The 26143-nt window shown below is 46.6% G+C and overlaps 1 protein-coding gene across 1 annotated transcript; it reads right to left on the minus strand.

Moving 5' to 3' along the window:
- Nucleotides 1-421: 421 nt before the first annotated feature.
- On the minus strand, nt 422-25849 carry LOC149362985 (uncharacterized). The gene is made up of 5 exons (XM_089568406.1): nt 25658-25849; nt 23303-23549; nt 13370-13488; nt 2384-2659; nt 422-688 (listed from the first exon to the last, which is right to left on the minus strand). The coding sequence occupies exons 1-5, from the start codon at nt 25847-25849 to the stop codon at nt 422-424; spliced, it is 1101 nt and encodes a 366-aa protein (XP_089424532.1).
- Nucleotides 25850-26143: the final 294 nt, after the last annotated feature.

Raw genomic sequence — 26143 nt, forward strand, 5'->3', positions numbered from 1 at the left:
AGAAGCGCAAGCTCTAGTGAGCCCAGCGCATGTGCACAATATATATTAGAGTGATAGTTCTTTCCTACTGGCCCGATCTTGATAACGTCTTTAACAAATTCAGGAGCAGCAATATGTTCATAACCCGCATGATTATAAAATTATATCTGTCTCTTGCTAATTTGACGCATCGAAGACAATCTATCGCAAATAATGCAGTTTTGATAAGAGCATTACTTCTTATAAATATTCTTAGGTGACGCCAAGCCGATAAAGACAGAACATGAAATATGGTGATGAACATGATTCACTGAGAGGTGCGAGTTATCATCGACATCCTACACTTGTAGCTTGGATGTCCTTCGTCTGCCATGGTGGTCGGTTCTCCTGTTCCGCATCGCCCGGCTGTGCCCCACTCCGCCAGACCAGAACCGAAAACTGTTCACCGGGTCTTGTGGAGCACTTCTTGCAACAGGTTTCCTTCATCGCTGTTGCCAGGGTGGTAATAGTCCATCTGAGCACCTCCAAAAACCCAGCCGCTAGCCCGCAGTTCGATGAGCTCCAGCAGCATTTTCCTCTCATCTGGAGGCACGCGTTGTTCATAAAGAAACCTGAACGTGAGGCGCTTTATCAGCGCATCCAGGCAGAAGGGGGCGACGTGCTCGATACTCTTCCCCGCTGTAAGAAGGGTCTTGTAGATGCACTGCATCTGCAAAGGAAGTAGCTCTTCTGGTAACACCGACCACTGAGCATTTCAGTAGTGACTGACTGCCATTATCACCAATGCTATTGGCAACCATTGGTAGCAGACAAAAGCGGTTTTATGCTGTACGTTTGGGAGGCCTAGTTTCAATTCCAACGAGAATGCTTGTGATCATTCCAGTGGTCAGATTAACTGCGTCAGTTGATATCCTGCTTACTGTTGATATCCTGCTAAGTAGGTTCTCCAGTAGTCTAAATGACGTTCACAAGCTGTCATTATCAGCAATTTGAATTCGATGAGCATGGGCGTCTAGAGGTGGTGAAAAGTAGCGCTAGGTCAGCGTTTCTGCTCTCTTCTAGAACCGATTTTTAAGTCGGGATCCTCATTCGCCTCCTAGGACCAAAAACCAGAATGGCCCAATTCCATTCGCTCTTAGCTACACTTAGCTACGCCTAATGTTACACCTCATGGCTCTTGTAAATGAACGTGAGCTGTGCAATCGCCTCTAAATTATCTTGACTCGCGCTCTTTTCATGTGCGCAGTTCTAATTAGAGAAATCTGCGAATTTCGTCGCACGCCTTTGCGGTTTTTTCTACCTTTTATAAAAGAGAGCCAAAAGGTTTGCTGCTTGTACCATGTTTTATATTTTTGAGTTGTCTTCGTGCGCTGGCTGTATACATTACTTAGCGTTGCAAACACTGTTTCCCCTGGTGACATATGGCGTTCCCAGGTGATGGATCTGTACACGCCAGAGCGCTACATGCGCTTAAGGAAAAGAACGAGTCCAAAGCATGCACAGAAAGCGTGCGGGTTTGGCAGTGCCGAAAAAAAAAACTTATACGATCAATAGCACTCCAGCAGGGGTCAAAAACACACGACCAGCCGGGCTTTGCTTTGTGGCCCGCTGATCCTGAGCATTTTAGACTGTTCCAGACACGGATTACTCGCTTCTTGTTGGCTGTCTTACCACCTAAAGATATAAATCTACTCGAGAAAAAAAAACACACGAAAGAACACTTCTCTATAAAAGAAAGGAAGTTTAGGGCGACGAGTGCTTGTTTTCATCGGTCGTTTTCAAATATGCGCATTGGTTTCTGAATAATTCTCCTGTAGTTCTATTTGCTTGTTAAAAACCTTTAACCTTGGTTTCTATTATCTCCTCTCCGCCGGTAGGCTACTAGCGTTAGGCAATCTTAAGCTGCTCCCAATGCGGCTAGCCTAGTCAGGACTGTTTCAGACCTCTACTCTGGACGATGTTAAGGGCAGAAGCTGAAATCCGTGACGTTTTTTTAACCAGAATGCAAAGAAAACAAGCAAGGAATCACGCCGGAATCAGGAATAGCGTTCTTGCTTAGGTAAGTTCCGAGATGGAAGAATAGTCACCCGATGGTCACTGGCCTACCTGCCTATCCGGGAAAAAAAGATGTTTGTTTGATATAACTGACGCCTCGCAATGATTTGTCACGCATGCATTTCTCATTGAGTCCTGGAATACTGGAATAATAGTTAGGATATGAGAGCGCAAAACGGGGACACGGACGAGGAAGGGAACAGGACGAGCGCTGCTCCCTTCCTCGTCCGTGTCCCCGTTTTGCGCTCTCATGTCTTTCACGAATATGCACCAACAAGCCCAGCTTCAAGTACTCCTATAGTTAGGATAGTTGAGATAATAATAGCGAAGACTTTCTGCTGCCACTGACCATGGTGCCGCTGTGAATTCCGGACGAGGGCAGCATCTTGCAGCAGCAGCAGCACAGAACCTCCCCGAGAGCGGAGGAGACTTCTGAGAGCTCCGGTTGTCGGGCTGCCTCTCCTGTCGTCATTGCAAGGAGCAGTTTGGAGACGAAGGAGAGGCAGTTTGCCTCACTGCGGTGCAGACGACGCCGAGTCCCGTTGGCGGTGCGCCGCTGAATGACGTCGATCAACTCGAAGACTTCACACAGGAGGCCGCGCTGGAACCAACCTTTGGTCCTTTTCTGCAATAGGAATGGTTGGATATCCAATGTCAGCGGCGAGGTAAGCCCCCTTGTTCATTGGCATACGGAGGGGAAGTATTCAGCTGTGCCTGTGGCTTTAAATAAATCCTGCGACTAGAAATTCATAGGGATTTGCCTATCAAACGTTTGGCTGCGAATGGAATATTTTCAAATAAATTCACACAGTAACGCAGAGAGGGTAAATTAACAACATGCACTTCTTGAAAAAACCAACATTTAAAAGGCATAAGTTTTATATCACTCATAGTCGCCATGTCTCATTCCTGTCATACGACCTAGAAGGTAATGAATAGTGGAAGAATAATAATTCAGCAGCAGTACAGCAATAAACTCTTTCGTGGTCTTATAACATGTGACAGTATGACGGTTTGGCTTACTGCTCATACGGCGCCCAAACTCACTAAATCTTTTCGTGAAGAAATGTAGGGCGGCCATACCCCTCTTTATAGGCAAAGTGACGAAAAAGACAGCCCACGAAGGGGACGAAGAGCGGCAGCTCATGCTACAACGCGACCGGGGCACAGTCTTTCAAGCCTCCTCCCCTCCATGACGGCAAAGCGCTGTATATGCCAGACCAACCGCAGCGTTCTCCGATTAATGAATCCAGCGCGTGTAGAAACTTCGATGCCTGTGCAGGGCATATATGCTGTTCCTACCGAAAGAAAAGCAATCGAAATTTACCCGTGAGAGAAAGCACGCAAACCACGCTATGCCAGACCATCAGATATTGACTCAGAGGAGTTTTCCTCTGTCTTTCTCTTCAAATACGTACGTTATGGGTTCTAACAAGAGAAAATTGCGTGCGAGAAAAGCGATCGCCGCAAAACAACTCATGCACGGGCCGCTTCTTCCCAATTTGCTCTGTCGTCCCGAATCCCCTTGCCCGTTCGTGACAAGACTATGACGTCATCGTCACTTTCTTCGCTAGCGCATTCACAGCTAAGCTATCGTGCGTCGTAGCATGATGCACTAATGGCTCGTTTGGCGCTTGCTGGTCGAGTGCACCGCAGCGAGTTTTGATGACCGTCAAGGCGTTGGTTTAACGCATTAACGTCCTATGAGAGATTGAAGTCTCCAGTACATGCGAGTGTCAGCAAACAATTCACCGCCAGCGGCGCTGTAACTGTGTATCACCTAGTTCATTCCTGTTATAAGGGGTAGTCGTTTGAGATTGTCCCAGGAACGGCGTTCCAACGCTTTAGCTTGATACGCGAGGCAACGCAACGGCAGCATCCAGCTTGCAGCAAAATCCAAAAATAAATGCCGTCTGCTGATGCATTATCAGAGTAGCAGCCTATGTCTCAAAGTTTGTGGCGGGAAGCATACGTCAGCTTGTCGACTCATCGTGTGAGGTCCTTCTCGCCCCAAACCGAAAGCAGACAGAGCAAACGCTTCCACACTTCGGCGCGTGGGATTGAGATGCCATTTTGGGAGCAATAGGTGGCTCTGGAGACACGGCGAGTGATGTAGGTCAGCGGCTGTAGATCTGTGGCACCTCTGTCCCGAAAAGTGCCTGCGTTTCTCGCACCTAACGGATTAGAACAAACCTCATCTGTTATGTGCAAGATGATAAGCTGTGAACGTGCCTGCAAACTCCACGGTGTTTTTTCCACAACTGCAAGTGAAAATAATATTTCGTAATTTATCAGTGTTTACGAAGTTAGAATTAAAAGAACGGTAAAAGTGCGGGGCGAATCTAACAGCAAATGTTATTCGCATAATATCTGAATCTTGGAATATTTGCACTTCCCTTCAATTTTTCTTGCCAGACTGCTTAATGATATTATGGCTGTTTCAAAATCATTACGTAGTTCCACCATACATTGTAAGACTTCCGTCATTCTAATCAGTTCCACCCTTTTAAGCTTCACAGCTGGATCCTGTTTATTCCCAGTTCTCTCCGAACACCGGATGATACAATTCATTTTGGCCGAATACTATCATTACGTGCGTTTTCGTAACAATCCCCTGCGCCTCGTTAAAATAGACCGCAAAAATTGCCGGGACCAAGGCGCATGGTGTGGTGACGTAATTTGTTGGGCTTTCTTGCAAGACACAGGTCTAGGTAATTCAGCACAACACTGATATTACTAGTGTTCTGTTACGCACAATACCGAATCATGCTTAGTATTTTACGTCTGACACTGATATGCTAAATGTTGTAGAATGATTCCTGCTAAACTTAAAATGTTTCTTGACCTCTGCAACTTTATTGTCCTCAGCGCACTGGCGCTGTCTGTAACAGATCAACGTGCACGGCTGTATTCAGTCTATAAGAGCCTATTTTATGTAATCTTCAGGCTGATAGCAGTGCAAATGATATTTTTATAGATATCCTGAAGTCTTTTAACAGTTTTCTGGTTGTATTTTAATAAAAGAAAAGAAAACAGCGCTGTTTAGTACTTTAGAACTTCCCTGTCGCCAATACAGCCCTAAGTGGCCTTTAAGAAATTCAAAATAAAGATATTAAAATAAGTTACATCTACTGTACCACAACGCTCCGTTTTGAGACCTCATATTCTTCTTTTTGCCTCCCCGAAATACAAGAGTGCTCTCAAGTTCTGCTGCGTGTAGCTAATAAAAAGTGATAAATATTCAACATTAACTTTTTTTCATATGATCTGGTACAACCACTTACGTTGAACAAACAAAAAAAAACAATTATATTATTTTTTATTCAAAACGTGTTTATCCTGCATTATTACTGCCATAATATTATTCATTTAGTGACAGAAGCCAACAGCCACAGAAACCAAGGGGCACAGGGGATTTTTTAATTAATTTATTTATTTTGTGGTGTTGATCAATTTAGAATATTACTGGATATGTTATCGCTTAAAGCTAATTGATTAGAAAAGCAGAAGAAAAAACAACCACATGCCGCCGGTGGGATCCGAACCCACGACCTCCGAATTACGCGTCCGGTGCTCTACCTCTAAGCTACGGCGACTTTTTTTTTTTCTTTATTACTAAGCTACGGCGACGGCTGTCAAATCTTCTGCTTTCGGGGGTATTTATGTTTACAAGTAACCTAACCTTGAGAGAGTTCATCAGCGTCACCCACGTTCATAAGCGGCGGACGTAGAAAGTCCTGAGTTACCGCAGGTGTGACGTAGAACGTCATCGAACGGAGAGGGTGGAAGCTGCGTGAGAACACTCTTATGCTTCCTATGGCGTCAAGGCTGCCAGAACCGAGGCCCTCGCTAAGCAATTAAGCAAACAAGGGAAGTGGAATGAGGGGCTCGTTATAAATATGACAGAAGCCAACAGCCACAGAAACCAAGGGGCACAGGGGATTTTTTAGTTTATTTAATTATTTTGTGGTGTTGATCAATTTAGAATATTACTGGATATGTAATCGCTTAAAGCTAATTGATTATTTCTGTATTGAAAATAATGGCATTAATTGATTTTCCCTCATATAGTTGGGGAATATATTTGATTACGTTTCATTTGGTGTCAACAGGTATATGTTGCCTGCACAAAGATTGCTTACGCTTATTTTACTTTTGGCGGAGGCGAGCTGGCGGTTTTACCGCATTCTTCTTCGATTATTTGTTTTTTTTCCATTGTCACAGCTATCTATTGACTTCAGTGAGTCACGGAGGGTAACATACAATATATTTTTATCAGCGCTGACCAAGTTATCAATCTTGTTCTGGCAACCATGCAGTCTCCTCCTCGGATAGTTCTAGCAATAACGTCTTCGGTGTATGTGAAGTAACACCATTTGCATCTTTACACGACTATAAGGTGCACGTCGTTATTAACACTACTGTATTTACCAACTACCCCCTACCTCTATTTGCGTTTTGTATACCCGTGCGTAATACCAGCCCTGCCTGAAATTAGATTTTCAATCTTACTCTGAATCGCATTATATACGCAGAAAAACAAATTGGTGTTACCGGAGGAAAAATTTGGCGGTCGTTAGCGGCTGAATGAAAACAGGATATGTCTTTATAACTTATCTGGAAGCTACTTTTTCTTGAAATGAAGCCATGGTTGCAACATTAATTCCTTCACATTGTGCCTATATCGACTGACGAATTACGTTAATGACTGTATTACCCCGTTGACAAAGTTTATTGGCTGCTGGTCAAAGTATCTATGCAAAACATTTCCTCATTCAGTGAAACCTTAGTTTTTGAAAAGTGCGTTTTGGCGGAGGAGTTTATTCGAGTGGCTTAAGGCTGACAGGATTACCTTTAGACTCTGTTCGCCTCCATATAAAAGTCGGCAGAGGGAAAAGGCGTAAGCCCGCCTGGTCACCTCGTGAACGTAGTCGCCGTGCATCAACTCGAGCTGCTCCTGGGTGCGCAGTGCGGCGTGATATTACCCGACGCCACGCAGCTGCCGGAATTCTCGGTCTTCTACCCGCTTTCGACGCATCGAGTCGAGCTGCTGCTGGGTGGCGCTCGACCGGAGACAGATACACGGCTATGTTTGCGCATAAGACACTTCAGACTGCTTGCGTGTGCCAAAAATATGAGGGAAGTCGCCGCCGTACCGCGGCCCACGCTCCGCCGTCAGGGTATGACGCCTCAGCTAATCAATTAATACCCATCTGTGCAGAATTGGTCTTCGTCTAGTTAACATTCATAGATGCCTGGAAGTCCGCATACCTCTCCTGGCGCTGTAGTGCAGCGGTTAAGCGGATCGCCATGGTCCTGGGATGGCAGGTGCTGCCACCTGTCGGACTTGTGCGATCCAGGTTTTCTACTCGAATAACCTCGCGCGACCAACCATTAATTTATTCGTCCTCTTCCATGTGCATGCGGACGCCATCTTTTTTGTGTCATGGAGTGTCAACACACAAGGAAGGGTTTGCGCTGAATGAGGCAAGTAAGACTTATGCCTTTATAAGCGCAAACTCCCTTCTGACTCCGATACTTATCGCCCACTGAGCACACACGACAACCTCGCTGCTAGGCAGGGGCAGCTGCCATGAAAAATACAATACCTATTAGTCATCTCTACGAGCCCCCTACCTCGATCGTCTCACCAGTGAATTTTTATGGACCCGGCAACCATTTATAATATATTAAATTGTGGATTTTTTGCACATTCAGCGATTATTCACTTCGTGTTTTCGCAGCTATTTTTGTTTTTTATTTGTTCTATTTTAGGCTCCGTGCTGTAATTACGCATCGTATCCCGCTGCAGTAATGCTACAAAGTTGATGGAGGTTTCTAACATATCAAGCAAAACAAAAATTTTTCCTCCTCCTTTCTCCCATCCTGTCGTCAACTGCAGTCCACTCGTGCAAAGTCAGCTAGGATTGCTTGAAAAGCACCGTCACCAGCTCGTTTCTTCGGAGGGGAAGATGGAAAAAGCGCTTGATGCTTGCGACAGTCTGCGCTTTTCTTACCATTTCCTTACTTGACAATCATTTCTTAAGCTTCTCTTGGCAATCATTTGCAGACACCCATCGATTTTAGCAGTTTGTCCTTTGTGATCCGCTCAGCCAGTTTCCTAGCAGTACCTGTAGAATTCATCTCAGTGGAAGTATCTAGACCCACAAGGAGCTTCTAACGACAACATTCGAAATAATGCGGGACGGGAGAACCCAGGAAAGAACGCCAGCAGAACTAGCAATGTCAGCATTCATGATTACTTTTCTGTATATAATGGCAATCTATTTGAACGCTTCCAGACCTGACAGGCCTTAAGCTCTGTGGCGGTGGTTAATGTATTTAAGCAATTTTGGACCACAGTCTGTGTACAGATATAATGAAAGTACATAGAATATTGCATGACATGAGATGGAAAGGATTCTTTATTGACCTGTATTATGCAATCGGTTAACTCACTGGCGCCTTGGATTTTACACTCATTTATGTTTCCGCACATTTAGTCGGTGAGGTAATGAGGCATGGTGGTTGCTCTAAGAGCATTACTACTGTATTGGGACCTGGGACCGACCGGCAGCAGTTCCAGCAGCTCTAAGAAGACATGGAAAGTGACACCAGTACGCACGCCACCTTGTGCCAGCGTCCGTATCGCGTCTTGCCCACTGAGCGCCGCGTCATCAGTGACGATGTCGACGACATGCTTGAGTGCGGCATTACACAGCCCTCTCACAGCCCTTCTACCTTTTCTCTTCTCCTGGTGACGAAAAAAGACGGCTTCATCAGGCTCTGTGTGGACTACAGCCGTCTCAACAAATCACTCGCAAGGATGTTTATCCTCTACCCCGAATCGACGATGCACTGGCCTACTTGCAGGGAGCGGAGTATTTTTCTTCCCTCCACTCACGCTCCAGCTACTGGCAGGTCTCGATGGCTGCCGCTGACCGACCAAAAACCGCCTTCATCGCCCCGGATAGATTTTATGAATTCAAGGTGATGCCATTCTGGCTAAGCAATGCCCCAGCCACATTCGAGTGAATGATAGATAATATTCCCATCGGGCTCAAATGGGAAACGCGTCTAGGTTCTCTGGATGACAATCTAGTTTTTTCTCAATATTTTCCATCCTATATAAAGCGCCTTCGATGAGTATTCACGTGTTTTACTGAAGCTGGGCTACAACTCAAATTGAAAAAATGTCACCGGTGCTACGAGGAGGATAATATTGCCGCCCGTGCGGTCTGTCTTCGTCCTTTGTCGCGTGCCGGACTTCGTCGTCTTCCGCTCAGCTCTAGGGTCAGTCAGCTGTGCTCTGCTCAGTGCTCTTGCTAAGTACTGTGAGAACGATCTACCGGCGTCCAGTGACAATATTTGGTCATGTAATCTCCACAGACGGCGTTCTTCCTTACCCTGGCAAACTTCGCGTTGTCACTGAATTCCTCAAACCGACCTCAAACAAACTTCGCCATTTTATAACCTTGTGCTCATACTTTCGCCGCTTCATACAAAATTTTGCCTGTATCATCGCCCCTTTAACACAGCTCCTCGCCGATGGCTCGAACCTCTCATCTTGATCACCTGTTTGCGATGCTGCGCTCAATACTCTACTTCGCCTGCTGGTGTCCACCCCGCCCCCTCCCCCACAATGCAATACAACAAATTTTGGCTGCATCGCGCCAAATACATGCGCTCTCGAGAAGGTTGCAGGCAAAGCGACGTCTCCAGTGCACTTAACTTGTCGAAATAGCCAAAATTGTTGGGCCACAGCATCGACAGTAACCGCATTTAGAAATTATACGAACTAATATGGACATTACTTACGGTGGGCTATACGCCCCTCAGTAATTATGAAGCCTAACACTAGTAGTTAAACCGTTAACGAATCAATATTGGTGAAACATCCTGCTAGTTAGCACGTCTTATCCGTATTCTCATGTACACCGCTGGCAATGCTATGCCGAAAAATGCGTTCTTCCAACTCAAAAAACATATTTTAAAAATTGCGAAAAGTGTTTAGGAAAATTCTGTGTATGTAAGTTCAGGACTTCATTGCGTCCAAACTGTACGCGTTTATCTTTGAAAACCACACGCTTTTGACCACAATCATTGGCGTCTGAACTCGGTCGATAATCATCTTATCTTTGAGCAAAGATTTCACACTACAGTACTGGCCTTGTTTGGTTTTCCGTATGAACGCGATACTTTCCATCCACTTCCCGACTGCAGCGCTCTCTTCATTAAAGTCGTCATGAAATAAAAAAATTTGGCGGGGACTTAGCTTTGGTTAAGCCTGGTAGGTTGCGAAAGCGAGCGCAGCGCCTCTAACAGAAGGAACGCGGTGCGCCGCGTCTAAAGAAGGAACGCAGTGCGCCGCGTCTACAGGTCACGCGTGGCTACCGGCCGCCGCTGCGCGATGACTCCACTTGGTAGCCCATCTCTCATCATTGTACGACATCACTAGGCATGGCATGACGTCATCATCATCATCATCATCAGCCTGACTACACCCACTGCAGGGCAAAGGCCTCTCCCATGTCTCTCCAATTAACCCTGTCCTTTGTCAGTTGCCGCCACTGTATCCCCGCAAACTTCTTAATCTCATCCGCCCACCTAACTTTCTGCCGTCCCCTGCTACGTTTGCTTTCTCTTAGAATCCACTCCGTTACCCATAAGGACCAGCGGTTATCTTGCCTTCGCATTACATGCCCTGCCCAAGCCCATTTCTTCCTCTTGATTTCAACTAAGATGTCATTAACGCGCGTTTGTTCCCTCACCCACTCCGCCCGCTTTCGATCTCTTAACGTTACACCTATCATTTTCCTTTCCATAGCTCGCTGCGTTGTTCTTAACTTAAGCTGAACCCTCTTTGTTAGCCTCCACGTTTCTGCCCCATAGGTGAGTACCGGTAGGATACAGCTGTTGTATACTTTTCTCTTCAGGGATATTGGTAAGCTACTATTCGTGATCTGAGAGAACCTGCCATATGCGCTCCACCCCATTCTTATTCTTCTAGTTATTTCCCTCTCATGATCCGGATCTGCGGTCACTACCTGCCCTAAGTAGACATATTCTCTTACTACTTTCAGCACCTCGCTACCAATGGCGAACTGCTGTTCCCTTGCTAGGCTGTTGAACATTACTTTGGTTTTCTGCATGTTAATTCTTAGCCCCACCGTTCTGCTCTGCCTGTCTAACTGATTGATCATGCTTTGCAGTTCTTGTCCTGAGTGGCTTAGCAAGGCAATGTCAAAGCGCGAATCGCAAATTACTGAGGTATTCTCCATTAACTCTTATCCCCAACTGTTCCCATTCCAGACCCCGGAATACCTCCTGTAAGCAGGCAGTGAAGAGCATTGGCGAGATCGTGCCTCCCTGCCTGACACCTTTCCGTATTGGAATTTTATTGCTGACTTTATGGAGAACTATAGTAGCTGTGCAATCATTATAAATATCTTCCAATATTTTCACATACCACTCTTCTATACCCTGATTCCGCAATGCCTGCATGACAGCTGAGGTTTCCACCGAGTCAAATGCTTTCTCGTAATCAATGAAGGCTATATATAGGGGTTGGTTATATTCTGCGCATTTCTCTATCACCTGATTGATAGTGTTAATGTGATCTATTGTCGAGTATCCTTTACGAAAGCCTGCCTGATCATTTGGTTGACTAAAGTCCAAGGTTGTCCTGACTCTATTAGCGATTACCTTAGTAAATACCTTGTAGGCAACGGACAATAAGCTGATTGGTCTGTAATTCAAGTGCTTGACGTCTCCGTTCTTATGAATTAAGATAATATTAGCGTTCTTCCAAGCTTCATAGATGACGTCATAGATTATTGTACATGTCACGCGTAGTGGTGGTGGTGGTGAAAACTTTTATTTTGTTAGAGTTTGGGAGCCATTGAGTGGCCCTGCTACATGATCGGCGTCCCTAATCCGGCACACCGCATGACGAGGCCCCGTCTCTCGCCCGTTTCACCAGAGCCCTTTGGGACTCAAGCGAGGAGCAGTTGAGGAGGGCAGTCTCCCATGCCTCTCTGGAAGGAGTAGGGGAAGGGGGGAGGTGGGGATTTTGAGTACATGCCCATACCATGTGGAAGATATCACAGGTCTCCCCACAGTGCGGGCATCGCCACTCCGTGTTAGGATCGTAATGTTTTATGATTGCAGGACAGATTAGAGTATACCTGTCTGCAGGCGCCTTAAAGTTCGCTCCTCCGTCTTACTCAGCCCTTTTGCAGGGGCCGGGAAAAGGGCCGCTGCACGACGACACTTTGTAGCCCATCTCTCACCCTGGTATCACGTCAGAGGTCATTCGAAAGGTCAGACGCGGCTACCGGCCACCGCTACGCGAAATTCCGTTCATGAGCGTAGTATTGCTTTCGCAATAAAACCGGCGTGGATCGCTCAGTTTTCCGCGCGCGTTCATTCATCCTGTTCTCCTGCCGTCTTTGAAGGAAAATCCCGTCAGCTTGTGTTCGGCTCTTTAACACACGGCACTGTTTTATTGCGAAAGCAATACTATGCTCATGAACGACTTTTCGCGTAGCGGCGGCCGGTAGCCACGTTTGACCTTTAGAATGACCTCTGACGTCATACCAGAGCTGGAGATGGGCTATCACGTCGAGTCATCGCGCAGCGAACGCCGGTAGCCATGCGTGACGTTTATAATGACCTATGGCGTCATGCCATGCCCAGTGACGTCATAGCGTGCCGTCATACAAGGGTGAGAGACGGGCTACCAAGTCGAGTCGTCGCTAAGCGGCGCCGGTAGCCACGCGTGACATTTAGAAGGACCTCTGACGTCATGCTATGCCTAGTGACGTCATAGCGTGACGTCATACTAAGGTGTGAGATGGGCTACCAAGTCGAGTCGTCGCGCAGCGGCGCCCGGTAGCCACGCGGGACCTGTATACGCGGCACACTGCGTTCGTTCTTTAGTCGCGGCGCACCGCATTCCTTCCGTTAGATGCGCTGCGCCCGCTTACGCAACATACCAGGCTTAACCAAAGCTAACCCCCGCCAATTTTTTTGTCCAAGCTTTTCAGGGGTGTATGCAGCCTCTTGCGTGTTGTAGACATCAGGAGACCTGTGAGGTCGTATTCAATCAACCCTCTCTGGCCCTTAAAACCACTTTTCTTTGCTTCTACCTATGCATTTCGCTCTCCTATAGCGTCTTCACGCCCCTCCTCTTGAAGTGGCGTGGTCCACTGCGAGGGGGGCGCAGTGCACCACGCCTCGGCCTCACCAAGTGAGGCCTAGCAGGAAGTTCTAGCATCTGAGTCGGACCTGAGTCATGCGAGACACATGCGCACTGCGTCCATTCGTCGCTTACCATGATTACACGAATGCAGAAGGAAGTTGCGGGTTGGTGAATATGGGGATCAGCCTTGATCCTTGACCACAGCACTGGGACCAGTAAGTGTAACTGCTGTTCTGTCAGAGCATCCGGATCTGTGGAATGCAGTGTATGGTGTGATTATAGCTCACGCCTGAAAATGCAACTTTCAATGCAAGAAAAGCGACGCCAATAGTGGAAAAAAAAAGCGCTCTCTATAGCGCCTCTCCTGTCCTGTCTCCTCGTTACTTTTCTTCTGCTGGGCTTGTAATCTCGAGATTACGATACCAATTGGCCCAACTTAGCACTTGGTTATGATACACGTCGAGACAAAGCTTTAATTAAATGCAAGAACTCCCAGAAGCCAAGGTCTGTAACAATGTGCCTAATCATGTGCGTAATTAACCAATTAAACAAATTTCGTGCACTCACTACTCCTGGGACAGTGCACTTACAAAGAACAAATTAAAAGCAAATATTTTCTGAACGCCAGCCTTGAATCCATTTCAAGAAATGAACGAACCATTGCTGCAAAAAAACACAGGTTATGTGCTGATAATTGAGAGCCTCAGTGGCACCTAGTCATTGACTACTCTGTGCTGTTGGAACTGCCACACTTCTAGTATTACGTATTTCATTTGGGATTAAGCGGGTTCAGCACAAATGTTACTACGCTTTATGAAAGGGTAGCCGTTAAAAACATCAGGTAGTGTTTTTTGGCAATTCGAAGCATACTTATTGGCTAAGATTGGGAACAGCAGCGGGATGTTGTATTTAATGTTCCTTCTATTGCAAAATTGGGTCGTAAGAAGTGCCACAGTCTGAAAAGAAGCGAGCAGGACTGGGTTTAGTGAGCAATTTATAGTGCAGAAGCAGTTTCCTCTTGATTTAGAGAGATACGCTTAGCTCTGTGGTCGTTAGAACGCCACCCTCTCTGCACAATAGAGTGCTCCATGGTAGTGACAGTCCGATCACGGGCGCCATGCGGGCGACAAAAAAAAAGTCGCGTGACGGGGGGGATTCGTTTCGTCTTCTTTGATTGTGCGGCGGAATAGCGGCTGGCTTTGCGCAACCGGGCCTGGGTTTGAAAACCAATTATTTTCATCCACTCCTAGCGCACCTTAACCCAGCATGATTCTTTGATAGCACACACAGGCCACAAACCAGTCTGCTGCAAAAAATGTCTGCCCACTCACATTTCTAGAGACGAGACAGTAGAAAAATTACCGAAGACACTTTGGAAATTCCAAAGTGCTTAGCAAAGGCCTAGGAGTCAACCCACCGCCGCTTTCCCAAACCGCTATGCGCGTGGCGGGCTTCCCGCATGTGCGGTTTTTATTGTCTTTGGTGACTGCGGTCTCCATTTTGGCTGCAGTGTTTTAGAGCGAGCTCTTTGGCGCCCGTTGCCCGGCATCGCCGTCGCCATTGTCCGTTCGGCGTTGTGTTCAGTGGCGTTGGCGTTGACGTTTTACACTCCGATCATTTTAAGGAAAGGAAGCGCTCATAACTGGTTCCCTGGGTCAGTGGACGTCTGAATCGCGCGTTTGTGTTGTTGTTGCGGCTGCAAGAGCCGTTGCCTAGCAACCGACGCGGTGGACACCCGTACCGCACCGTGCAGGAAGGGAGGCAGTGGGAGTGAAAGAAGAGAGAAGTGAAGAAAATGAAAAATCTACTTGAGGAAAGGAAATTACGTAGTAACTGTCTCGCATCTCTGACCGGACAATACTCAGGAATAATTGTGCCAACTTCCTACTACGTACTGGACTCCTGTGTTCCTGTCTGTCTCCGCACTTCAATATATATTTCTTAATACGCACACTGACACTTCGCACTGTGCCAAAAAATATTAGTTTCCGTCATGTTAAATGTTCAACTTTTCGTCAACAGTGACACATTTTCGGGGCGGTGTTGCAAAGTCATGCTCGGGTACACCATGCCCACTACTCTAGCATGCCATGAAGATGAAGAGAAAAAATGCCAGTGTGGACAGCAATGTGCTTTCATACCCTTACCTTGCTAACTATTGTCGCTACCGCATCTTCTGGTGGCATATACGCACTGGGCTGAAGTGCTTACGCGGCACTAATCAGGCTTGAAAATATCGCAATGAAAACAGTAATACCTTCTGACGTGTTGATTTACACTGAGAGCTTTTCAGCAACGTCTTGTGGCCTAAAAATTACAGCTCTTGATATATTGTGTCGACGTAAGCGCAGGAATTATTCCAAAGTAGCATGCGCTGCGCGTGTCACTACTGAACATGTAGCACCAATACGCATCGAAGCGAGAGATCTTTAAATAGCTCATATGATTTTTTAAGCCCGTACCTTCAAAGGCTGCCTGCAGGATGCCTGTAGGCCTGTCATTAAACTTCACTTGGCGCTCATTATTTTCTTGGTGTTGGTTGATTGCGGCGATGAGGCCCCTCTCCGGAACAGAGCACGACGGCCCCGGTTCTGACTGTCGTCCCTGCTCCAGGACGTCTTCAGCGGTGTCCAGGCAGGATGGTTGGGGCTGAAATGGTTCGACGAGAACTGCAGCTCTCATTGTTTCTCCGCCATCCGCTTTGAGTTCCTAAAATTATCGAAGGAATTATTTTTGCCAAAAGAGATTTCTTAGAGATCGTTCAAGGTGAATGGATTTACCGTATCTTCGGCATCGTGTAAGAATAAAATGTGTCAGTTTACATGAGAGAAGCGTTCACCTTTGATGGTTGCATTTATCAGGGGCCCGTATGTTTCGAGGAGTAAGGACCGTATATGTGATCACCTCTTTAAATGTATGGACTCGGAGCAATATGTTTGAGTGGTTTATGTTTTATCTTTTCGTGAAATATACAAGAGTGCATGTGGTTTTCCAGGAAACATCCTCTCGTATTTCTAACAAAAATTAGCAGTCCTGGGACTCGGCACCTTACGTGATAAAAGCGAGCGAGCCGGCGGTAGAATCACTGTGCTCTCTGTCAACACGGTTGGTTCAATGGCCCAATAGGAACGCTGTGCTATCTGTTGCGTCGAGATTCCCTAGACAGCCGGGCGAAATGCCATAAAATGCTGGGATTGAGGGTAGTGCTTCATATCAGGCGCAACGGTATGCATATAGTAGGTAATATTCCGACAGCAAGAAACTCAGGAGAACGACGCGATCACATTTTTGAGAACCGGGACCACTTTATTTTGATACATTTACACTGCTGCATCGAAATTGTTCACAAATATCCTTGGCGAGGCAACGACGCAATCAGACTTGCCTCGCATTCTTCGTGCATCATCATTCCGGACATCTTTGTTTACACAGCTCCGGGTACTCCGTCCCCCTTATGTCCGTTCAAAATAATGGACACTGTCGCATTAACATGCTGCGACTCATTCCTGATTTCTCTTTATTTTTCGATTCCATACAGAGAGCGCGCTAATTGGTGAGTGGCTGCAGTCAAAGAGCGAGTGTGTGGGTGCGATGATGGTGTGCAGCGCACCGACTTCACTCTGCACCGGTTCCTTCAGGCGGCACAACGCCTAAGCTGAGACGCGGTCACTAACTGCGCGTTGACCCTTCAAGAAGGCTAGTTGAGTCCTGCTGTGCCGCACAGCCTGTGAGTCGCCTACGTGGATTACGCATAAGAGGGCTAGTGCCGGCCACTAACGCTCAAGACGTAGACCCCGCTCTTTGCAGATTTTCATGAGCAATCTTCGATCTTTTAAGCAAAAAAAAACGCAAAAGCCCTTGAAGAAATGTGCTTCTATCAAAAGTCGTGGCTAGTCATTCTCTAGCTGTAAGAAGTTAACGCTGACATCTTAGGGACTACCATAAGTGTGTGGTCTTGCTTCGGGCTCGCGAAGCGTATCCAACATCGTAACATGCCCAAATACGTCCATTGCAAGAAAAAGACCGCTACCACTGACCGCATACTTAGAAGGACGGAAAGCTGGGAGAGTTGGTTTCTGTTATTCATAAGAAAAACAGCACGAGTAACACGAAGACGAAAGTAACAAGACAACACGAGCGCTGATCTCCTATCAACTGTGCCCTGTTCCAGCTGCGTCCCTCGTATCCGCTCAAACTGCCTAATCTCGCTACCAGACCTCTTTGAATAACCTAACCGCTCACACTTTGAAATTTTTAAGGAGCTCTTCGTGAATAACCTGAAGTGGTGAAGTTCTATTTGCTAGGTGCTGGCTCAGGTCCCACAGACCTGGGTAACGCCAAGTAGAGCCTAACTTCCAAAAACCACTGGTCCCGCCTCGTCAGCGCATTTGCTATTTATTTATTTATTTACAAGATACTGCAGGCCTCACTTTGAGGCCTTGGGCAGGAGTGGGCATATCAATAATATGTCAAGGAAATGCACATAACAAAAAGCATCGCAAGAATTCAAGTGAGAAGGTGAGACAAAATCAAGCAGTAATAATAATACTGAAAAGTAAAGCGCGACAAAAACAACAAGACGCGTACACAGCATCACGATACAACCACGCATGCTCAATCACTTGAATCACTTATTTTTCTGCCAAAGCAAAATGATGCATTGGCCTTTTTTCTACTTTACAAATTCTATAATTCAGCAGAATTGTACACAGATGCAGTGCAGAAAGTGGCTGTAAACTTCGGTCTATGAAACTACTTCTGAAAGATCGGCAAGCATCTTTGCTTGGTGTTCGGACTGATGGCTGGGGTACCTGGTGTGCGGTCGCAGCCGCAGGAGCTTGCACGGACAGCAGCCTCAGGTTCTGGGCGAGCGGTTGCCGTGGTGCCTCTCCGAAGACGGGCGCTGCTGTGCTTGACACTCGGCCACGCCCTCGGCCTCGGCTTGTTGTTCGCTTGGCAGCAAAAGGCGCCGGAACGTCGCCGCCACCTGCGTGTTTCTTTTTTTAAAAGTCTCGTGCTACAGAGGCTTCGTTTTCTTTCCTTATTCTTTGGAACTTCTTCTTTTACCAGGTCGTTGGAAGTGACATTGGTGGTGGAAATTTGCTTTTCATGCCTTCAAGGCTGAATAATTCCTGTTTTTAATACCTCTAATTAGTTTTACATAATTAGCTTATACTTCCCCTTTCCAGCGATGCATTGCATGTGTACGATGTTACGCTTACTACTATTTATGCCCATTACGACAGTAGTATACAACTTAAAAAAAATTCCCAAGGATTACCATATCAAACAATCCACGTATCGAAGTTCTAGAGCTCATAATCTTTTTCTTGTGATAAGCTCCTTTTTTATGTAACAAGACTCGTTTAAGCAGCGGACTACTTTTTCGTCGTGGAGGAATTCTGTGCGCGGAGGCTGAATGTGGGCGGAGCTTCACTGCAGACTTAAGTTGTATCCGACTATATACTATGCCGTCATCATGACATGCACCAACTAGTACATGCAAATAGGCAGACAATGAATTTTTAAATCGAAGAATAGAAGAACGCAGTTGTCTTCTTGGGTCTCTTTGGAAAAATTCATCAGAGCTTCGATCTTACTGGGATGGATTACAAAAAAAAAATAAAAAAGCTCATATTTACTACTCGAGTTGCCCGCCTTGAGAGCCTGAGCTGAACCGATACTATAAAATAATAAAAGATGATTTCTCTCCGTCACCATACAGTGTTGGAGGGGATGGGAATAAAAGCGGTTCGCGCTTGGCAAGGTTCCCACCCCCTGTACAGCAAGTGGGCAGTGGCATGCGACGGCACTTGTGAGAAAAAAAAAGAGACAACAGGCAAATACACAATCACCAGCGTGTGTATAAAATTAATACGGATTGAAGCAATAACAACAAACAACAATAAAAAACTGTTATAAAGATTATAACAAGAGCAAATAATACATGAATACATGCTTAAAGTATGAGTACAAGGAAAATGTGGCTTCAGAAATAGGTTTGGTTTGGTTTGGTTTACGGGGTTTAACGTCCCAAAGCGACTAAGGCTATGAGAAATAAAGTAGTCGAGGAGGTCAGAGCAGCTAATGCTTCCTATGTCAATGTTTGCAGCAAATAATCTATTCAGGAGTGAGGGAAGTTGGAATGTTAGCATTTGGCGTCCATAGTTATTTCTGACTACAGGTACTACACAGTGTGGTTTGCGACGGCGTGGGTATGTGCACTGAAATAACTGTTTCTGGGCTAAGTCAGATATGTTTGTAATGCATCTTATTTGTTCAGTTATGTTTGTAATGCATCTTATTTGTTCAGTTTTATAGGTGCGCAATAGTATATAAGCATACAGGTTGAAAACATTAATAAACTTCTGCTTGGAAATTAAGTTTTTAGTTGAGTATCTATGTGGCAGGCTATGAACAATTCTGAGGGCCCTATTTTCAAAAACCGAAAGTTTTTCAGACTGGTTTGTGTACCAATACCGCATACTAAAACCTTGTTTTAGAGAGATACGCTTAGCTCTGTGGTCGCTAGAACGCCACCCTCTCTGCACAATAGAGTGCTCCATGGTAGTGACAGTCTGATCACGGGCGCCATACGGGCGACAAAAAAAAAAAGAGTGGCGTGACGGGAGGGGGGGGGGGGATTCGTTTCGTCTTGTTTGATTGTGCAGCGGAATAGCGGCTGGCTTTGCGCAACCGCGCCTGGGCTTGAAAACCAATTATTGTCATCCACTTCTAGCGCACCTTAACCCAGCATGATTCTCTGATAGCGTACACACGCCACAATCCAGTCTGCTGCAAGAATATGTCTGCCCACTCACATTTCTAGAGACGAGGCAGTAGAAAAATTACCGAAGACACTTTCGAAATTCCAAAGTGCTTAGCAAAAGCCTTGTAGTCAACCCACCGCCGCTTTCCCGAACCGTTTTGCGCGTGGAGGGCTTCACGCATGTGCGGTTTTTATTGTCTTTGGTGACTGCGGTCTCCATTTTGGCTGCAGTGTTGTAGAGCGAGCTATTTGGCACCCGTTTCGCGGCGTCGCCGTCACAGTTATCTATTCGGCGTTCATTGTGCTCAGAGGCATTGGCGTTGACGTTTTACACTCCGATCATTGTAAGGAAAGGAAGCGCTCATAACCGGTTCCCTGGGTCAGTGGACGTCTGAATTGCGCTTTTGTGTTGTTGTTGCGGCTGCAAGAGCCGTCGCCTAGCAACCGTCGCGGTGGACACCCGTACCGCACCGTGCAGGAAGGGAGGCAGTGGGAGTGAAAGAAGAAAGACAAAGAGAGGCCGTAGTGAAGAAAATGAAAATTCTATTTGAGGAAAGTAAATTACGCAGTGACTGTCTCGCATTTCTTTGTGGACACCCGTCATCCGTTTTCAGAGGAAGGTAGGAAGTGGGAGTGAAAGAAGGAACAGAAAGAGGGCACGTAATGAAGAAAATGAATTTGAGGAAAGGAAATTATGGAGGAGGTTGCGCCGCTGCACTGAAGAGGCCACAGTTGGCACGATTCCAGCGCAAGGACGGACACCGCGAGCACCGACGTACACTGCGAGCATGGACGGACACCGCGAGCATGAGCCACTAAAGGCTTTCGCCTTAAAAGAAGCGCACTACACTTCGCAGTCCTATACACGTTCCGTCTCTCTGGAATTCTCGTGTGGGGAATGTAAAAACACCTCTGTTTGCTTTGTTCACGCAGTGGCGAAAACTCGCTTATTAGCAAAAAACGTGCATCAAGCATAACCTACCCAAGTTGCACAAAACGTGATGCCCCTGTGGTCCCAAACGGGCTAGTGGGGCAGGGACATTGACTCGGAAACCTTCGTCGGCCCCCTTTAGGGAAGTTCATCTTCTATGGGTCTCATATCGATGAGGCAAGTGCTAACCGAGCCCACATTTCCAAGACCCGCTGACATCAGTAAGTTGTTGCGTATTCGAAGGTGGATCCGACACAAATGGGTCCCTCACGCAAGCAAACCTGGGCTATCTCGATTTGTGCTGCCCGTAAAAAAACCACTGAAGATACGAGAAGGGCCGAAGCGGGGCTGGAAAGCGGGAATGCCTGCTGCTGCTCACGTGGGTTCCCCGCCGGACACATGAGAGTAGATGCAATCACATGTGGGCTCTACGCAGGTATAAGGTGGGCAGACCGAAAAGGGCCTGCCCTCACACTACTGATGTACATCCCACATAACCGTGGCAGGAATAGAAAGCGTACAGGCGCGGCCATAAGTAAACGGAGCACGCTGATGTACATCCCACATAACCGTGGCAGGAATAGAAAGCGTACAGGTGCGGCCATAAGTAAACGGAGCACGCTGATGTACATCCCACATAACCGTGGCAGGAACAGAAAGCGTACAGGCGCGAGCATAAGTAAACGGAGCATGCTGATGTACATCCCACATAACCGTGGCAGGAATAGAAAGCGTACAGGCGCGAGCATAAGTAAACGGAGCACGCTGATGTACATCCCACATAACCGTGCCAGGAATAGAAAGCGTACAGGCGCGGCCATAAGTAAACGGAGCACGCTGATGTACATCCCACATAACCGTGGCAGGAATAGAAAGCGTACAGGCGCGAGCATAAGTAAACGGAGCACGCTGGTGTACATCCCACATAACCGTGCCAGGAATAGAAAGCGTACAGGTGCGGCCATAAGTAAACGGAGCACGCTGATGTACATCCCACATAACCGTGGCAGGAATAGAAAGCGTACAGGCGCGGCCATAATTAAACAGAGCACGCTATTGCGTTCGAAGTGCAATCACGGCTTCTCCATTGGAAATGAAGAAGCATTGTTTTCCTACAAGAAAGCCCATCAACCTCCGCTACCAGCATGCGCGTACCACTGCCAGAAATTTCAATTATGTGACGCGTGAAAAATATTCGGAGAAAGTTGCGTGCTCCGTTTACTTTTGTCCGCGCCTGTACGTGGCAGCTCGTTGCCGACGACAGTTTCTTGTCGGTTACTTCAGATAAAATAGAACAAAAATGCGGGACATAAGTAGAAAAATACCTGTGCTAACCCTCATCGGGCTGCCCGCAGAAAGCTGCTGTATGGCTTCTGACAGAACTCGCATGGGCTCTGAACAGAGGTGGAAATTGGACGTGCTAGCATGATGCCCACATCGGTCCATTTTAGGGTGCATAAGGCCATGTGGAACGTAAATACCAGTTCTGTGCGAGAAAATAAAAACGCGGCAAAACTGTGTAACCGATGCAGTGCCGCAGCGTGTCCTAAATTGGCGCTAGCGGGCCTGAACATACCAGCGAACTTCCATCAATCTGCCCTGAACACTAATTTTAATTTTGGAATTTCTATTCATCGAGCCTATAAGTTAGACGTATAGATTATTTAAATATGAATTCTAAGCATATCCAATCAATTACTAAATATTACATGTTTGTTCTGGCTCTGGTTCACACGTAAAATATGCAAACTGACCTGACAATATTCAGGAATAATTGTTCCAACTTCCTACTATGCACTGGACTACCTACCAGTCTCCGCACTTCAATATATATTTCTTAATACGCACGCTGACACTTCGCACTGTGCCAAAAAACATTACTTTCCGTCATGTTAAATGTTCAGCTTTTCGTCAACAGTGACACACACATTTTCGGGGCGGTGTTCCAAAGTCATGCACGGGTACACCATGCCCACTACTCCACCACGGCATGAAGATCAAGAGAAATAATTCCAGCTTGGAGAGCACTGTGCATTCATACCCTTACCTTGCTAATTATTGCCGCTACCGCATCTTCTGGTGGCATATAGGCAGTGGGCTGAAGTACTTACGCGGCACGAATAAGGCTTGAAAATATCGCAATGAAAACAGTAATACCTTCTGACGTGTTGATTTACACTGAGAGCCTTCCAACAGCGTCTTGTGGAGGCCTAAAAATTACAGCTCTTGATATATTGTGTCGAGGTAAGCGCAGGAATTATTCCAGAGTAGCATGCGCTGCGCGTGTCATTACTGAACACGCAGCAGCAATACGCATCGAAGCGAGAGATCTTTAAATAGCTCATATGATTTTTTTAGCCCGTACCTTCAAAGGCTGCACGCAGGATGACTGCAGGCCTATCATTAAACTTCACTTGGCGCTCATTATTTTGTTGGCGTTGGTTGATTGCGGCGATGAGGCCCCGGTCCGGAACAGAGCAAGACGGCCCCGCTTCTGCATGTCGTTCCTGCTCCAGGACGTCTTCAGCGGCGTCCAGGCAGGATGAGAGGGGCTGAAATGGTTCGACGAGAACTGCAGCTCTCATTGTTTCTCCGCCATCCGCTTTGCGTTCCTAAATATATCGAAAGAGTCATTTTTGCCCAAAGAGATTTCTTACAGATCGTTCAAGGCGAATGGATTTACTGTATCTTCGGTATCGTGTAAGAATAAAATGTGTCAGTTTGCATAAGAGCAGCGTTCACCTTTGATAGTTGCATTTATCAGGGGCCCGTATGTTTCGAGGACTAAGGACCGTATATGTGATCACCTCTTTAAATGTGCGGACTCGGAGCAATATGTTTGAGTGGTTTATGTTTTATCTTTTCGTGAAATATACAAGAGTGCATGTGGTTTTCCAGGAAACATCCTCTCGTATTTCTAACAAAAATTAGCAGTCCTGGGACTCGGCACCTTACGTGATAAAAGCGAGCGAGCCGGCGGTAGAATCACTGTGCTCTCTGTCAACACGGTTGTTTCAATGGCCCAATAGGAACGCTGGGATATCTGTTGCGTCGAGATTCCCTAGACAGCCGAGCGAACTGCCATAAAAGGCTGGGATGTAGGACAGTGCTTGTCAAAAGGCGCGACGGTATGCATATGGCAGTTAATATTCCGACAGCAAGAAACTTAGGAGAACAAAGCGATCACCTTTTTGAGAAACGGGACCACTTAATTTTGATACAGTTACGCTGCTGCATCGAAATCGTTCACAAATATTCTTGGCGAACCAACGACGCAATCAGACTTGCCTCGCATTCTTCGTGCATCATCATCCCGGACATCTTTGTTTACACAGCACCGGGCACTCCGTCCCCCTTATGTCCGTTCAAAATATTGGACACTGTCTCATTAATTAACATGCTGCGACTCATTAATGATTTCTCTTTTTTTCCATTCCACACAGAGAGCGCACTACTTAGAGAGTGGCCGAAGTCGAAGGGCGAGTGTGTTGGAGCGACGATGGTGTGCAGCGCAACGACTTCACTCTGCACCTGTCCCTTCAGGCTGCGCAACGCCTAAGCCGAGACACGGTCACTAACTGCCCGTTGCCCCTTCAAGAATGCTAGGTGAGTCATGCTGTGCCACACAGCCTGTGAGTCGCCTACGTGGATTACGCATAAGAGGGACCATTGCCGGCCACTAACGCTCAAGACGTAGGCCCCGTTCTTTGCGGTTTTTCATGAGCAATCTTCTATCTTTTAACCAAAAAGACGAAAAAGCCCTTGAAGAACTGTGCTCTCTATAAAAAGTCGCGGCTAGTCACTCTTCAGCAGTAAAAAGTTAACGTGGACATCTTGGGGACTAAAATAAGTGTGTGGTCTTGCTTCAGACTGGCGAAGCGTATTTAAAGCCATCATCTTAACATGCCCAAATAGGTCCACTGCAAAAAAAAAAAAACGCTACCACTGACTGCACACATAGACGGAGGGAAAGCTGGGAGAGTTGGTTTCTGTTATTCATAGGAAAAACAGCCCGAGTAACACGAAGACGGAACCGACAAGACAACACGAGCGCTGATCTCCTATCAGCCGTGTCCTGTTCCAGTTGCGGCCCTCTTATCGGCTCAAGCTGCCTAATCCCGCTACCACACCTCTATGAATAACCTAACCGTTCATAATTCGAAATTTTTAAGGAGCTCTTCGTGAATGACCTGATCTGGTGAAGTTCTATTTGCTAGGTGCTGGCTGAAGTGCGACAGATCTGGGTAACGCCAAGTAGAGCCGAAATTCCAAAAACCACTGGTTCCGCCTCGTCGGCTATTTGCTATTTATTTATTTATTTACAAGACACTACCGGCCTCACTTTGAGGCCTTGTGTACGTGTGAGCATATCAATAATACCTCAAGGAAACGCACACAACAAAAAAGCATCACAAGAATTCAAGTGAGAAGGTGAGACAAAATCAAGCAGTAATAATAGTAATGAAAAGTAAAGCGCGACAAAACGACATTGCGCGTACACAGCATCACGATACAACCACGCATGCCCCATCACTTCAATCACTTATTTTGCTGACAATGCAAAATAATGAATTGATCTTTTTCTACTTTACAAACTCTAATTATGCAGAATTACACGACGATGCAGTGCAGAAAGTGACTGTAAACTTCTGTCCATGAAACTACTTCTGAAAGCTCGGAAAGCATATTTGCATGGTGTTCGGGCTGATGATTGGGGTACCTGGTGGGCTGTCGCAGCCGCAGATGCTTGCGCTGGCAGCAGCCTCAGCTTCTGGACGAGCTCTTGCCGTGGTGCCTCTCCGTAGACGGGCGCTGCTTTGCTTAAGACCCGGCCACGCCCTCGGCCTCGGCCTGTTGTTCCCTTGGCAGCAGCAAAAGGCTCGGGAACGTCACCGCCACCTGCGTGTTCCATGGTAGAAATACTTGGGCCTCGGAGCCGAGAGAGGAGACTCCAAAAGTCACGTGCTGCAGAGGCTTCGTCTTCTTCCCGTATTCTTTGGAACTTCTTCTTTTACGAAGTCGTTGGTAGTGACAATGGCGGTGGAAATTTGCTTTTCGTGCCTTCAAGGCTGAATAATTCCTGTTATTGATACGTCTAGTTAAAGTTTACATGATTAGCTTATACTTCCCCTTTCCAGTGTTGCATTGCATGGGGACGATGTTACGCTTACTACTATTTATGCTCATTACGACAGTGGTATACAAC

Source organism: Amblyomma mixtum, chromosome 2, assembly GCF_055824585.1.
Source record: "Amblyomma mixtum isolate Tamu chromosome 2, ASM5582458v1, whole genome shotgun sequence".
NCBI lineage: Eukaryota > Metazoa > Arthropoda > Arachnida > Ixodida > Ixodidae > Amblyomma > Amblyomma mixtum.